The sequence below is a fragment of the Belonocnema kinseyi genome, chromosome 5, assembly GCF_010883055.1.
Source record: "Belonocnema kinseyi isolate 2016_QV_RU_SX_M_011 chromosome 5, B_treatae_v1, whole genome shotgun sequence".
Taxonomy (NCBI): domain Eukaryota; kingdom Metazoa; phylum Arthropoda; class Insecta; order Hymenoptera; family Cynipidae; genus Belonocnema; species Belonocnema kinseyi.
The window spans coordinates 80,708,446-80,723,794 of NC_046661.1; the positions used below are offsets into that span (position 1 = coordinate 80,708,446).

Genomic DNA, 15,349 nt, shown 5'->3' on the forward strand with positions numbered 1-15,349 from the left:
TAATTAAGTTGCCAATTTTTTTTTTACAGTTAAATTTTAAGTTTTGAAGGATATATTTAGACTTGAAAATTTTATTGGGCATCTTTTTTCCTCTAGAGAAAAATTTATATCTTTTTTAGTTTTCAAATTAGAGCCAAAAAAGTGACTTTAAAAAAAAATCAATTTTCACTTTAACTCGTACTCTGCTCGTCAGTTTGTTCGAATTTTTAAACAAAATTTGAAGGGAAGGCGCGTTAGGGTGTCCTTGAATTTATAGAGTAAAAGGAATTAAAAAACGTAGTTTTCAAAAATTGTTATTAATTTTTTTCCGATGTTTTCGCTAGCGAAGACTTTTCATGAGAAAAATTCGGAAAAAATTGTAATAATGTTTTTTCAAAAGTTTCAGATCAAAATATAGTTTAGAAGTAGTTAAAATTGTAATCCAACAAGTATTTATATACAAATATCCATTTTTTAAATATTTTTATTATGCTCGATTATGCTTTTAGTCCAAAAACATTGATAACTAATTATTTTTATTGTTTTTATCAAACTGACACACGTATTTTCTTGGGCTCTGAAAGCGTATGACGTCACGTCACGCTGTCTATATTTTTGGCACTTTTTGATTATTACAAATTATGTAATGGCCACAATTAACTTTCAATTTCTCATTTACATTCTTTCAGAGTCAAAGCTTATACGAAATTTAACTTTAAGCCAAAAAATGTAGAGAAACTTAAGAAAAATTTGAAGAATTCGATGAAATTAAAAAGAAAAAAATCAAGGTGAATTTACAAATAATTCATTTGAATTGAAAGCAATTCAAACATATAAAACATTTCAGAATTCAAGATGAATTAATGGAATGGCTAATGATTCAAGTTAAGTTGAGTGAAACAAAAAATAAAAATCAGATTGAATTTAAAATAATTCAAGTGAATACACAAATTTAAGAGAATTCCAAACAACTAATTAAAAATCATTTTAAACTTTCCTAGGAATCTTATGAAAAAATATCTATTTTCTTAAAACCTTTCCAAATTCTTAAACGTCTATTTTTTTCTAACTCTTTAAAAGTTTGAGTTTTGTTTAAAAAAATTTCAACTTACTCAATTTTTTTCAACAATTTTGTGATATTGGAAAATTGAAAACTTAGCTTTAAGATATATTATTTTTTTCAACATTTTAAGAAGTCATTTAAAATGCTTTGACTTTTTTTTCACTTTTCTCATAAAAATAATTTTTCAAAATAAATTTTTTTATTGAAATCTTCTAAAATCTACATTTTGTTTAACAGTTTTTGAAATCTTCTCTTTGATTTAAATTATTTTCGCATCTTTTCAAAACTTTTAAACATCTTTTAAAATAGTTCGAGGTACCGGCACTTTTTTTACCCGTAAACAGTTTCAAACTGCAATTTAATAAATATACTAATAATTTCAGAGGGATTGAGTTTGAAAATTTCAATTCAGAAAATTACAAAATTAAAAATAATGCAGTTTTGAATGTATGGTTTTATGTTGAGAGTAAATTTGGAATGCCACTTTAAAAGAAATCAGTTTTTATTCCTTTTACGTGGCAATAGCATAAATTATTAATTCGCTCATTCTGAAACATTTATGTAAAGTAGTATTCAAATCATTTCTACATTAAACCGATTATATTAGACATTTGACATACAGAAAAATTTTTTCGGTAATAATTTCCATCGTTTTCAAATTATTTAAAATTTAAACTAAATTTAATCAGAGCTTAAAATGTTTCAAATTTCTAACAAAAAAAATGTTGAACTATACCGATAAAAGGCTTCAAGGTGAAAATTGACTAAAAACAGAGGAACTAAAAATATTTTTCACAATAAAAATATTACTCTTTCAACCTACTACATGAATTCTTTATCAAATAATTCAATTTTCAACTAAAAAAATATAATTTTTAACCAAGAATATTATTTTTCTACCAAAAACGTCAAATTTTCAACAAATGAGACGAATTTTAAATCATATACTTAAGTTTTGAACTAAAAAGTGTTACTTTAAGTCCAAAGAATTAAAATAATTTGCAACAAAATAGTGAAATCCTGAACCAAAATCGATCATTTTAATCAAATAGTTGCATTGTTGACAAAAAGAATTATTTTTCAACCAAAAAAGACTAATTTCCAAACTTCATATTTTTTTAAACATGAAAAAGTTCGGGACATATCCCTGACTTTTGTCTGGCCAATCTTTTAGATCGTTATAAATTTCTTGCAGGATCAATTTTTAACAAAAGAAATTAATGTTCGACAAAGAAAATAAATTATCAACAAAAAATATTCATTTTCTACCGAAAGAGATTAATTTTTAAGAAAATACATAAATTTTAAACAAGATAGTTAAATTTTTAATTGAAGATATTAATTTTCAATTAAGATGAGGAATCTTTAAAATATTAATTTGTACCCATAAGAAACGAATTTTTAACAATATAGTTCAATCTTCAACTAAAAAGATGATTTCTTCACTAAGAGTAATAATATTTTACCACAAAAGAAGATTTTTTATCAAAGAACATGAATTTTTAACCAAATGGTTTAATTTTCAACTAAGAAAAGGTAAATTTTAAAAATAAGCAGTTAAAGTACTTCATTTAAAAAATCATAATCTTTCTTAAAATAGTTAAAATTTTAAAGATCGAAATTAATTTTCAACTATAATGATAAATCTTCAATAAATTTTTCTCCAGTTAAATTTAAGCAAAAAAGACGAGCTTTTAAAAATAAGTAGAACCCACAGCCAAAAAGATAAATTAAAAAAAAGATTAATTTTTTATCCAAAAAGGCGAATTTTCAACAAAATAAGTATATTCTCCACAAAAAAGTTGAAATTTTAAACCGTCAAAATGAATTTTTAACAAAAAGTTAATGTCCCATCAAGTAGTTTCAAATGGTTTAATTTTGATCCATATAGTTGATTATTCTACGAAAATAGTTGAATTTTTATCAAAAAGATTATTATTATACCATATTAATGAATTTTCAAATAGAAAAGTTCATTATTCAATTAAAAATATAAATTTTCAACCAATAACGCAAATTACATTTTCAATTTGAAAGACTGGTTAACTGGTAATTAATGATATTTCAATACAAAAAGATTTTTATTTAAATCAAAAAATGTTGAACAAGAGATGAATTTTTAATTGATAAGATTATTTTTTTTACTAAAACACGAATTTTCAACTTAACAAAAAAAAATCAATAAAATAGTTCAATTTTCAGTTTAAAAAAAGTTCTAAAATTAAAAACTGGTTCAGGTTATGCGCTCACATAACCTATAATCTGCATAAAGATTAATCTGATACGTTTAACAGCAAAACTTTCATGGACAAGTGAATGGTTATTATACACTCAAAATATGTCTTTAACATTTAAAAAAATCGTCCTAAGTAAACGAAAAAATTTAATTCTTTTTATTAAATAAAAAAAATGCAGAAAATTTTCTTCTCTCTTATATTTTCGGTAATATTCTCGTTAGCGTTCAAAGTAAATAATCGGACCGCAGAACTCTTTTAAAGGCACGAGTTCAATTTAGGACTTGCGACGGTCTGAATGAAAAGTCACTTTAATTTAATTTCTCCTAACGCAGATTCGTAGATCTTGTCAGTTAGTTTATTTGAATGAAGCACAAGTTGATGCCGTAGCAGTCAGACAAGGACTTCCTAACCTTGAAATTGGTATTAACTCTATGATCCAAATTCCATGCTGAAATAATACAAAATCTTTCTGGCGTAAACTGAAATACTGATTTCATATTTTGTACCTCTTGCACAGAATAAATAACATAACCCCTTTTTGAGATTAGTGAGCGTTGCAAATTGCAATAATCCGAACTGCGATAACAATCGAGGAACGATCCGAAAAGAGAAAAGTAATTATAAACTGAACAACACTCATTAAGATGCATCTCTTGCAGAAAGTCTAGACTCGTTTCGTTAATGAATGAATCGAATTCGAAACGAATCCAACAAGTAAGGAGAGCGGCCTCCGAGAATTTTAGATCGCGGCCAGGCCAGACGTTTTGGCACTCGCAATTCGGATTGGATCCTTGTATGCTAGGAAGATACGTCACACTTGTTTGTAATTTACGATGGGACGAAGCCTACTTTTTCAGGGCAACGACCAAGAGGCAAGAGAACTACAGGCTACCTACACAGGCGTAAAGATGAGAGTAAACATGAGCATGTACATACGTGGGTAAGTTTACTGACTGAACGACCGCCATGTTGTCTTCCTTCCAAGCTTCCAACCTTCCAACTAAACAAGTTTGTGCGCGCGCTGCTATCGCGTATTGGTACTTGGAAGTCGGATGGTTGACTCGTGTTGACTTGGTCGACTCGGTAATCACGTCAGAACACGATTTGGACACTTGAGAATTTTCACCACAGGTTGAAACCTGCCAACTAACCGAATTGCGGCAGACTGGAGAAAATCGGAAGGTTTACCGTTTTTATATTCCGAGGGTTCTTGTTCACAAGTCGATAGACACGTGTTTTCTGTACATGACCAAACATTATCTACCACATTAGTCATTAGATTAAGTGCAATTTAATCACCCAACGCAGTAACCAATAAAGTCATATGCAAACTACCAATAAGACTGTTACTTTATTCAAAAATAGCACTACCAGACTTCCTGATTTTGTGTCGCTGTCCTGATTAAAATTTAGGGTATTTAAATGGGATTAAAATCCAACTTAAAACCCTTTTTTAACTTCCAATAATGAAATTGATGATAATAATTCCTGAAAATAGAATCAAGAATCCAACGACCAAATTTGGTCAACCACCACAAAATGTTCCCACTGCAATCTGAAAAAAGGAACATCCTCCCCCTTTCTCCTCCCTCTAAAAAAGAAGAAAAAAGAGAAAACTATTCGTTTTCAATTTGGACAAAAAATAAAAAGAAGGAAAGAAAAATGAGAAGACAACCAACCAAATCCCCTTCCTTCTATTTTTTATTTCTTTCGTCCTTTTTATTCCAACCAATATAAAATCACAATAAGGAACATCTGTAAAAAATAATCACCAACGTTTCGGCACTCATACAGCACCCTTATCAAGGCAAAATAATATAAAAACAAAATAAAATGCAAATATAAATAAAATTTGTTGCCAGTAGGAACAGCACCACGACCACGAATGCTCTCTCTGACAACTCTTAACTGACTGTCCTGATTTTCTTATTTTCGAAATATGGTTTATTCGTCCCTTTTCGGTTGAAAATTAATCGTTCTGGTTGAGAATGCTTCTTTTCGGGTTGAAAATTCATCTTTTTGCTAGAAAGTTCAACTACTTTATTAAAAAAAAAAGTTTACGGAAGATTTATCACTATAATTGATAATTTTCGCTGGTAAAATTTTTGAAATTTTGTTGAAAATTCGTCTTTTTTTGAAAATTAATCACTGTTGCTGAAAATTCATCGTTTTGGTCGGAAATTCAACTATTTTGTTTGCAATACATTTTTTACCAAAGATTCATCATTATAGCTGAAAATCTACTTTTTGATAAACAAAAAACTTAAAACTTTTTTTCTAAATTCTTTTTTTGTTGTTGAAAATTTCAATAAAGCCCAACAGGCGATAACACTATTTACTGAATTATAAATCAATTTAACCAGACGTCCAGATTTTTTATCAGTGTTCTGATTTTCTGATTATTTGTGCTATATTCTATTCGTCTTTTTTGTTTGTTTTTTGTTTGGTAATTAATCTTTAAGTTTGAAATTATTATCTTTTGGTCGAAAATTCAACTATTTTGTTGAAAATTTATTTCTTTACGGAAGACCCATCCATCATTATGTTCGCAAATCAACTTTTTGGTTAAAAATTTAACTATTTTGTTGAAAATTATTATTTCTTTTTTTTTTTTTTGAAAATTCGAATATAGTCTAGTAGCCAGTACCACTATTTACTGTATTAAAAATTAGGGTTACCAGATGTCCTGATTTATCAGAACATGTCCTAACTTTTGTATCACTGTTCTGATTTTCTGATTATTTATGCGTTGTCCTATCCATCTTTTTTGGTTAAAAAGTTGTTCTTTATGGTCGAAAATTCAACCATTTTGATTAAAATTCATTTTTTAATAAAGATTCTTTATTGTAGTTGAAAATTTACTCTTCGGTAAAAAAATCTAAATCTTTTGTTGAGGATTCGTATTTTTTTGTTGAAAATTATTTTCTATGGTTAAAAATTTATCTTCTTGCTTGAAAATTCAATTATTTTGTTCAAAATTCATATTTTTTCCTAAAGATTCAACATTATAGTTTAAAATCCATTCTTTATCAAAAAATGTAACTATTTTGTTGGAAATGATTTTTTTATTGATGAAAATTTGAATATAGTCCAGTAACCAGTAACATTGTTTACTGTATTAAAAATTAGGGTTACTAGACGTCCTGATTTATCAAAACATCTTTTTTTGGTTAAAAAGTTATTCTTTATGGTTGGAAATTTATCTTTTTGGTCTAAAATTCAACCATTTTGTTTAAATTCATTTTTTACTCAAGATTCTTCATTGTAGGTGAAAATCAACTCTTCGGTACAAAATTTAAATATTTTGTTGACAATTATTATCGCTTTTTTTCAAACCGAATATAGTCCAGTAGCCAGTAACAATTTTTAATGTATTAAAAATTAGGATTACCAGAGGTCTTGATTTATCAGGACACGTCCTAATTTTTCCATCACTGTTCTGATTCTCTAATTATTTATGCTATATGCTATCCATCTTTTTTGGTTAAAAAGTTATTATTTATGATTGAAAATTTATCATTTTGGTCGAAAATTCAACCATTTTGTTAAAAATTAATTTTTTGTAAAGATTCATCATTATAATTGAAAATCAACTCTTTGGTAAAAACTGTAACAATTTTTGTGAAACACTGTTTACTGTTCTGATTTTTTTATTATGTGTGCTATGTCCTAATCGTCTTTTTTGGTTTAAAATTCGTATTATTTTTGCTTAAAATTCATTTTTTGAACTTAAAACTTAAATACTCTAATACCCTGGTTGATTGCAAAATTATATTTTTTAGTTGAAAATTAATTTCTTTGGTTAACAATGTAACTATTATGTTCAACACTCATGAAGTTTATTAAAATTATTCTTTTTTTGTGGAAAATTAATCTCTTTGGTTGAAACTTTTTTTCTTTTGGTTGAAAATACATTTTTATGGTGACAAAATAATTGTTTAAGCTGTTAATATAACTACTCCATTTTGGGTTGAAAATTTTTCTATTATCTATTTATTTAAAATTCATTTTCGTTTTCTTAAATATTCCTCATTTTAGTTGAAAATTGATTTCATTGGTTAAAAATTTAACCACATATTTTTTGAAAATTCATGTTAAACAATCATCTTTTTTGTATTAAATTAATCTTATTGGTTGACCATTCATCTTTTTAGTTGAAAGTTAATTTCTTTAGTTGAAAAAATAACTATTCCATTTAATGTTTAGAATTGATCTTTTCTTAATTAAAAATTTAGGTATTTTGTCAAAAATTCTTCTTTTTGGTCAAAAATTCAACTACTTTATTTAAAATTCATTTTTCCCTGAAGATTTATCCTTATAGTTAAAAATTTAACTGATTTGGTCAAAATTCTTTTTTTTTGTCATTAAAAATTAATATTTTTGATCGGCAATTCAACTGTTCCACTTTGAGTGGAAACTGTATCTTTTTTGGTTTAAAATGAATAAATTTTGCTGAAAATTCGTCTTTTTTGTAGAAAATAAATCTTTTTGGTTAAAATTCTTTATTTTGTTTGTTCAAATTTCCTGATGTTATTTAGAAATTCGTGTTTTATAGTTAAAAATTATTTTTTAAACTGTGTAGTAACTATCCCATTTTGAGATAAAAATTTATATTTGTGGTAGAAAATTAACATTTTTGGTCGAAAATTCAACTATTGTGTTTAAAATTCATATGTTTCTGAAGATTTATCCTTATATTTGAAAATTCATTCTGGCGTTAAAATTTAACTGTTTCGTTGAAATATCTTTTTTTTTTGTGTTGAAAATCTATTTTTTTGATCGAAAATTAAACTATTTTATTCAAAATGTAACCATTTAGTTAAAACTTCTTTTTTTTAATTCATCTCTGGTTGAAAATTTAACTATTTTGTTGAGAATTCTTTTTTTCTGGTTGAAAATTAAATGTTTAAATTGTAAATATAACTATTCAATTTTGGGTGGAAAACGTATCTTTTTTGGTTGATAATAGATACATTTTGCTGAAAATTCTTATTTTTTGGTAGAAAATAAATCTCCTGTTTAGACAATTCTTTTTTTTTCTTTGTTCGAGATTTCTCACTTTAGTTGAAAATTCGTTTTTACACTGAGAATTTTTTTTAATATAAATATAACTATTCCATTTTGAGACAAAACTTTATCTTTTTGGGTTGAAAATTTATGTATTTTGTTGAAAAATTCGTCTGTTTGGTAGAAAATTAATCTTCTTGCCTTAAATACTCATCAGATCGATAAAATCTCGGCAGTGTAAATTATAAAAGCCCTAGCTCATATATAGCTACTCGACTCAAATCCAGATGACAACACGGCCACGTGACTTGGTGCAATGCAGCACGCTATCGCGGCGAATAAAGAGTTAATTTAACAATATCGTTTTCTATTCTCGTCAGATGCGAATCGCGAAGCGCCCAGTGTTTACCAATAACGGTCTAATTAATTTAGATTTTAAAATGCATCCCACTGGGCTTATACTTTCGAAACTACGACTTTCACGGACTTTGAAAAAGAAATTTTTTCGCATAAATAGACTGACCTAAAAAATGATTGTCAAAATTTCCCTGTTTAATTGAATTCAATACGCTTGAAGTGAGATTAGAAAAATTCAAAGGAATTGAAAACAGACAGAACTGCCTGAACCGTTTCAAACTGGAATGAATAATATTGCGCAATATACTCGACGGAGTACTCGCGCACTGCGGCCCTTCCGAGGCGAGAGTCGCAACCGTTTCTCGCTTTGCGGGCTGGACCAGCAATTCTAAGAATTCCTAAACCGAGAGTCCTTATTTTCTGTGATCATGTCCTGATTTTCCAAGCCCGGAAATGAAAATTAGCGTTTTTTAATGCGCGGTCCTAATTTTTTTACAATTTCTGAGGGCTCTTAAATTCAATTTGAAAAACAAATTTTGATAATATTAAAAAAAAACAACGAATTGCCTTAAAAAAATTTGAAGTTTTGAAAAGTATCACAAATAATTAATAGATTGTATAGATTTTACTCAATTATGCATGTCAAAAAGCATAATTGTTCAGACAATTTATTATTGTTTATAAGTATCTTTCCCTAGATAATAGCTAGAAAGATGCGGTTTTTTCAAAAAATTTCAACTATTTACTCAGTGACTTTATAATTAATGCAAGTTAGGAACAAATATTAAATATTACTATTAATTTAAACAAGAAGGCTCTCAATTACAACTTCTCGGGAAATTTATATTTGTTATGATCTATTTTATTTCAGAAAATTATATTTACAAAAAGAAAGAGATTGTTTAAAATACGAATCTCTCTAATGTTTATTTATTATTTCTTCATCAAAAAAGTAAATCGAAGATAAACAATCAGGAAACAACCGCAACTTTCTACAAATTATATAAGGAAATATATGGTTATATACAATAATAAATTGTTGAACCAATTTTTTTGTTAACTTGAATTAATTATTACTTTATTCTGATTGAAAAATGGACAAAAAGTTCACATTAAAAAAAACACAACTATCTAGTATTACTATGGAAAAAGATGGCTATAGAAAATAATAATTTCTTGAACATTTAATTTATAATAAATAATTAATTATTACATAAATGATAACTCAATTTAAGTGAAAAAACGATAAACAATTACAAATTTCAGAAAAATCACAATTTCTAGCATTATTGAAAGGCAATATTATTAACACTCAAAATAAATTGTTTAAACTATTATTTTTGTTAAATTACTAATTAACCATTACCTCACTCTAATTGAAAATTGGACAAGAATTGGAAAATTTTTGGAAAAACTGCGACTTTCTATCTCCATTCTAAGCGAAAATTGCTTTAAAAAATAATAAATTGTTTAAGAAATTTAGTTAAGAAGTCGAAAAAAGATCGTAATTAGCGCCAAAAATTCGCTAAACCTATTTTTTCACTCTTGGGGTTTTTTTATACATAAAAATTCGAAGAAGAAAGACATCCAATGAATTTTCGTTTTGAAAATTCAATTGCTATGTAGAAATTTCATCTTTTTCTTCAACTGCTTCGTTCAAAACTAATCTTTTTTTATCGATAATTTTTAACTATTTTGTTGAATATTCGTCCTCTTTGGCTGAATTCAAGTGCCTTTTGTGTAAAATTAAAATATTTTTTGTTCAAGTATCAACTATAACATTTTTTGTTGAAAATGCAACTACTTAGTTGAAAGTGGAAACACATTTTTAGATTGTTCATTTTGTAGACATTTTTTTTTCGAAAATTGAAAAAAAACGTACCGCCCAATTTCCTCTAAGAAACACCATATTTCAAAATAGGTGAAAAAAATAGTTAACCCATATGAGTTAATGTATTGAAAGAAAAGTAACATTTTTATTTTAAAAAGTGGAAATGTCTATTATTTTGTACAGTTATTTAAACTGTTTCTTGCAGGAATTCTCTGAATTTTACCATTTTGTTTCTAAAATCCCTGACTGGTTCCTGATTTCCCCTGACCCGCAATCACCCTGATAACTAAATTCAAAAAATGCTTTTTTGGAAAACCCTTTTATTTCGGATTATTCTAGAGGACATTGTCCTTCACACCAGTGAAGCTATTGGAACATGTTGAAATCAGAATGCAGACGGAATTTCTGCGAGCAGAAACATTTCTCGCAAAAGTATTGACCGTATGGACGAAGCGTTCTTTCACTCTGCTGAGTCACCATAAAAAAACCGAAAGGCGAATATCGCGAATATCATTGCAGGTAGGCAATGCGACACGATTTTTTAGAAAAGCCAATCGCCCAGAATGATTGCGTCTGCGCAGATGAAACAACAAGCAAACAATACGAGAAAAACATGAATATGTGTGACAGCTGGGTCGCTTCTCTGGAAACGATTTTGCTTCGATTGTTGTTTGTCGAACGAATGCATGAAAAGCCAATACGTGACAAGAAACATTCGCGTGCTGACACAAATCTAACCCAGTAAATGGGGAAAATCAATTTAAAATTTAGCACGCGATCTCTGACCCGCGCTATTCTACTTGCCCATTCACCGGCGCCGTCACAGCAAGACATAATGTCAACATTTATTAATAATATCTATCTTCCTATGTTATAAAAAGATCTCGTCACCGCAGCTATTTGAAGAATTTACGACTGCTCCGTTACCTCTGCAACGCTCATCACAGAATCTGCTCCTTCACGCTTGCAACACTCCTTGCAACCCCTGCACATGTCCCCATGAAAGCCCCCTTACAACCCATGCTCATTCCAGCTGTAATCCACTAATAACCCTTGAGCATTTCCTCTGCAGCACTCCTTGCAACCCCTGAAAGTGCCCACAGCAACCCACCTTGCAACGCCTGCTCCTGAACCTCAGAAAGCCCCGTTACAACCCATGCTCATTCCAACTGTAGTCCACTAATAACCCTTGAGCATTTCCTCTGCAGCACTCCTTGCAACGCCTGAACATGTTCCCATCAACCCATCCTACAACCCCTGTTCCTGAACTCCAGAAACCCTCCTTACAACCCATGCTCATTCCAACTATAATCAACCTAAAACCCCTGCAACACTCCTTGCAACCCATCAACATGCCCCCTTAGCAACCCACCTTGCAACTCATACTCCTGAACCCCAAAACCCTCCTTACTACCCATGCTCATTCCAGCTGTAATTCACTAGTAACCTTTGAACACTTCCCCTGCAACACTCCTTGCAGCCCCTGCCTCTTGAACCCTGCAACACTCCCAGCTCGTAAAAAATTTTCAAGACCATTTTCATTCAAAAAAATATAATTTCTTAAAGCTAAATATTTTTTCATTTAAAGTAATAAAAACTGAACTGCAAAATAAAACACTCAAAGTGAAAATTTCTTGAATTATAAATTTTTTAAATGCAAGCTTAAAAGAGTTTTTTCATTCCAACTTTTTTTTTTAACCCTCAACCATTTACAATGCTCGTAAATAAAAAATTAATCAATAAATTTGTACATTTTCAAAATTATATGTTTTTAAGCAATTTTAGGTTAGAAAAATTAAAAAATTAAAAAATTGAACAAATACAAATTTTTATTAAACTAAACACATTTAGTAAATTAAAGGTTAATTTTAATTTTTAGCCGTTACAAATTGATAAGAATTTAATTGTAAAACAAGTTTTTTTTCAAGCTGTTTCTCAAAATTCTATTAAGATTTGTTTTCCAAGATAAAAACAAAAACTTTTAATTTTCGCAGAAATTTTAAACAAAATTATTTTGTTGTCTTGAAATCATTTAAAATGCTTCAAAAGCTTCCAAATTTTACTTCGAAATCTTTAAAAATCTACACGTAGTTTTAAATTTTAAGAAATATTGTCAATTTTTTATTATTTTTGAAATAATTTCAAAACATCTAAATGTTTTTTAAAGCGAATCGAATTTTTGAAAAAATTTGTTTAAATATTGAAAAATTGTCGTAAAACCTTAGAGACACTTTTTTGACTGCCACAGAAATCTGTTAAGTTTTAAATTAGGTTTTAATATTTTCAAAACTTCAAAGTTACTCGAATTTTTGATAAATTATCTGCTCTGGAATAACCCATTGACCATTCAATCTGTTTACGCAAAATTCGGTACTCGCAACTGCGCAGCAGGGATCTTGAATTAAAACCGGCCTTACTCATCTACAGCTGCCATCAAATTATCGATAAAAAATCAGTAAGATTGCAAACATTTTGAACTCTAGTGGTTCGTGTCCATGCTAAGTTTCTAGAATATTCCCGAAAATAACGGTGCCGTCATAAAATGATATTTCGCAACTGCGAGCATCAATAAATTATCGCTGTTTTAATAACTTAACTAATTGAGATAATAAATCATCTTCAAGCTGTTTACACAAAATTCTTCACCCACAATTGCTCAATATCATTTTATGACATAGTGGTTCGTTTCCGTGCAAAGTTTCTAGAATATTCTACAAACTTAGTACAGATACGAACCACTGGAGCTCTGGAATGGTCCATTGACCATTCAAGCTGTTTACGCAAAATTCGGTACTCGCAATTGCGCAACAGGGATCTTGCATTAGAACCGGCCTTACTCATCTACTTCTGCCAGCAAATTCTCGATAAAAAATTCGGTAAAATTGCAAACATTTTGAGCACTGTGCTAAATGGAGCAAACATCAATAAACTGCAGTCTGCACGGATGATAAACAATTGAGAGCTGGCAACAAATAAGATCGTTCCTATACAGATTACAGCTGCCCCGAAGCATTTCAGATGGAAAAACAAATATTTTTTCGAAGTATAACTAGGACAGAAAACATCAAAGGAAGCTGATGTATTCTCCCCAAGGTAAAAGTAAGTTAAAGAGGAGGCCGCACTTCAGTCAGATCTCCTTGATCCGAAAGCCGGGTGCGCATAATTGATTCGCTGAATAGTCACGATCGGGATTGATCGCTTTCTGCGAATATAGGCAAATGCTTCAGGCAACGTCCTTTTTGTCCCGGCTAAACCAAATAGCTTTTAGGGTGCTTCCTCTTGACACCCACTTTCAGCTCAAGGATGTGGGTGTAGGTGTGTAGACTGTAGAACAATCAAGACTCAAAGTGCACCTACCTGGTTTCACTTCCAGAATTTCTTCATCTCCAGAATCAATAGAATTGATGACTATGAGCATGCTTATTCTGGTAACATTTCATCACTTTTTAAAAAATTGCAAAGATCTGCAGACTATCCGTCTACTCAAATTCTAGAAAAAAATTCCCTGACAATTCCGAATTTTTTTTTTTTAGGTATCTTAAGTTTTTTTCTGGTATAATTTTTCAAAATGCGGAGTCATTCAAATATTTCGCATTTTTTTCAACAATCGACTCAAAAAATGTATAAGAAAATTCAATTTAAAGCTCTTCAAATTCCTAACTTTCAAGTAAAAATATTGCATTTTAAACAAGATAGATGAATTTTTAACCAAAACGATTAATTTTCTAACAAAAAAAAAAGACGATTTTTCAATCAAATACGTTAATTCTCAATGAAATAGTTGATTTTTCAAATAAAAATAAATAGATCTTCAACCAAATTGTTTAACTTTAAACTAAAAAATATTAGTTTTTAACTAGAAATGAAATAGTTCAATTTCCAGTTAAAAAAAAATAATTTTCCACACCAACAAAATTTAACCAGCGATGAATTTTTTACTAAATATAGTTGAATTTTGAACTAAAAAAGATAAATATATTTAATCAAAAATTGAACAGTTACATTTTAATTACAAAAAAAAAAACTAATTTTTAACCAAACTGGCGAATTTTCAACTAAAATTATGAATCTTTTACTGGAATAGTTGAATTTGAAAGACCTACAAAATATGTATACATTTTAAACCAAATAATGGAATTTTCAAGCTAAAAAAATTAGCTTTCTACAAAACAGTTCAATTTTAAAGCACATAATTACATTTTCAAGCAAAAATATCAACAGTTGAATTTTTAAACTAAAATGATTAACTTTTGAACAAAAATGGACGAGTTGAAAATGTTCATTCAAAAAAAAATAATTTTCAATAAGAAAACTAATTTTCTACAGAACAGTTGATTTTTCTACCTAGCTATTGAATTTTCAAGACAAACTTGACTTTCCAGTTAAAACAAATTTAAAAAAAAAAAATTTTTTAACAAAATACATGAATTATCAATTTTTTTAAAAAATTGTCAACCAGACATTAAATAATTAAAATTTCCAGTTAAAAAAATTAATGTTCAACAAAAGAGATGAATTTTCAAATAAAATAATGAATCTTTAACTACAATAATTAAATTTTAAACCAAGAAATTTAATTTCTACCAAAAGAGATGAAATTTCAATTCAAAGGGTCACTTTTTCAATGAAAAATTGAATTTTCAGTTACAAAATGTATGTTTAACCAAAAAAAAAAAATGGATTTTCAACGGAAAAACCTGAACTTTAAACCAAAAAGAATTTTCAAATAAAAGTCTAAACCAAAAAGATAAATTTTTAACTAATATTAATTTCGACTAAAAAGGATCAATTTTCAATTTAAAAAAAAAAATTATTTTTTGACAAAAAATTGAATATTAAAATTTTTAGATAAAAAAGTAAATATTCAAACAAAGA

The 15,349-nt window shown here is 28.4% G+C and overlaps 1 protein-coding gene across 4 annotated transcripts in view; it reads right to left on the reverse strand.

Annotated features, from left to right (window-relative positions):
- LOC117172436 (xaa-Pro dipeptidase) overlaps nucleotides 1-15,349 on the reverse strand; it is a 215,568-nt gene that overhangs the window by 142,062 nt on the left and 58,157 nt on the right. The window contains exon 1 of one of the 4 annotated variants that reach the window (XM_033360370.1): nucleotides 4,216-4,509. The exons of 2 other annotated variants lie outside the window; for them this stretch is intronic. Coding sequence is in view for 1 of the 2 variants with exons in the window: in XM_033360372.1 (XP_033216263.1) it covers nucleotides 4,216-4,247 (32 nt within the window). In the remaining variant the exon portion in view is untranslated. Of the gene's footprint in view, nucleotides 1-4,215; nucleotides 4,510-15,349 lie in introns of those variants that run through there. One more of the 4 variants, XM_033360372.1, reaches the window with a different exon arrangement.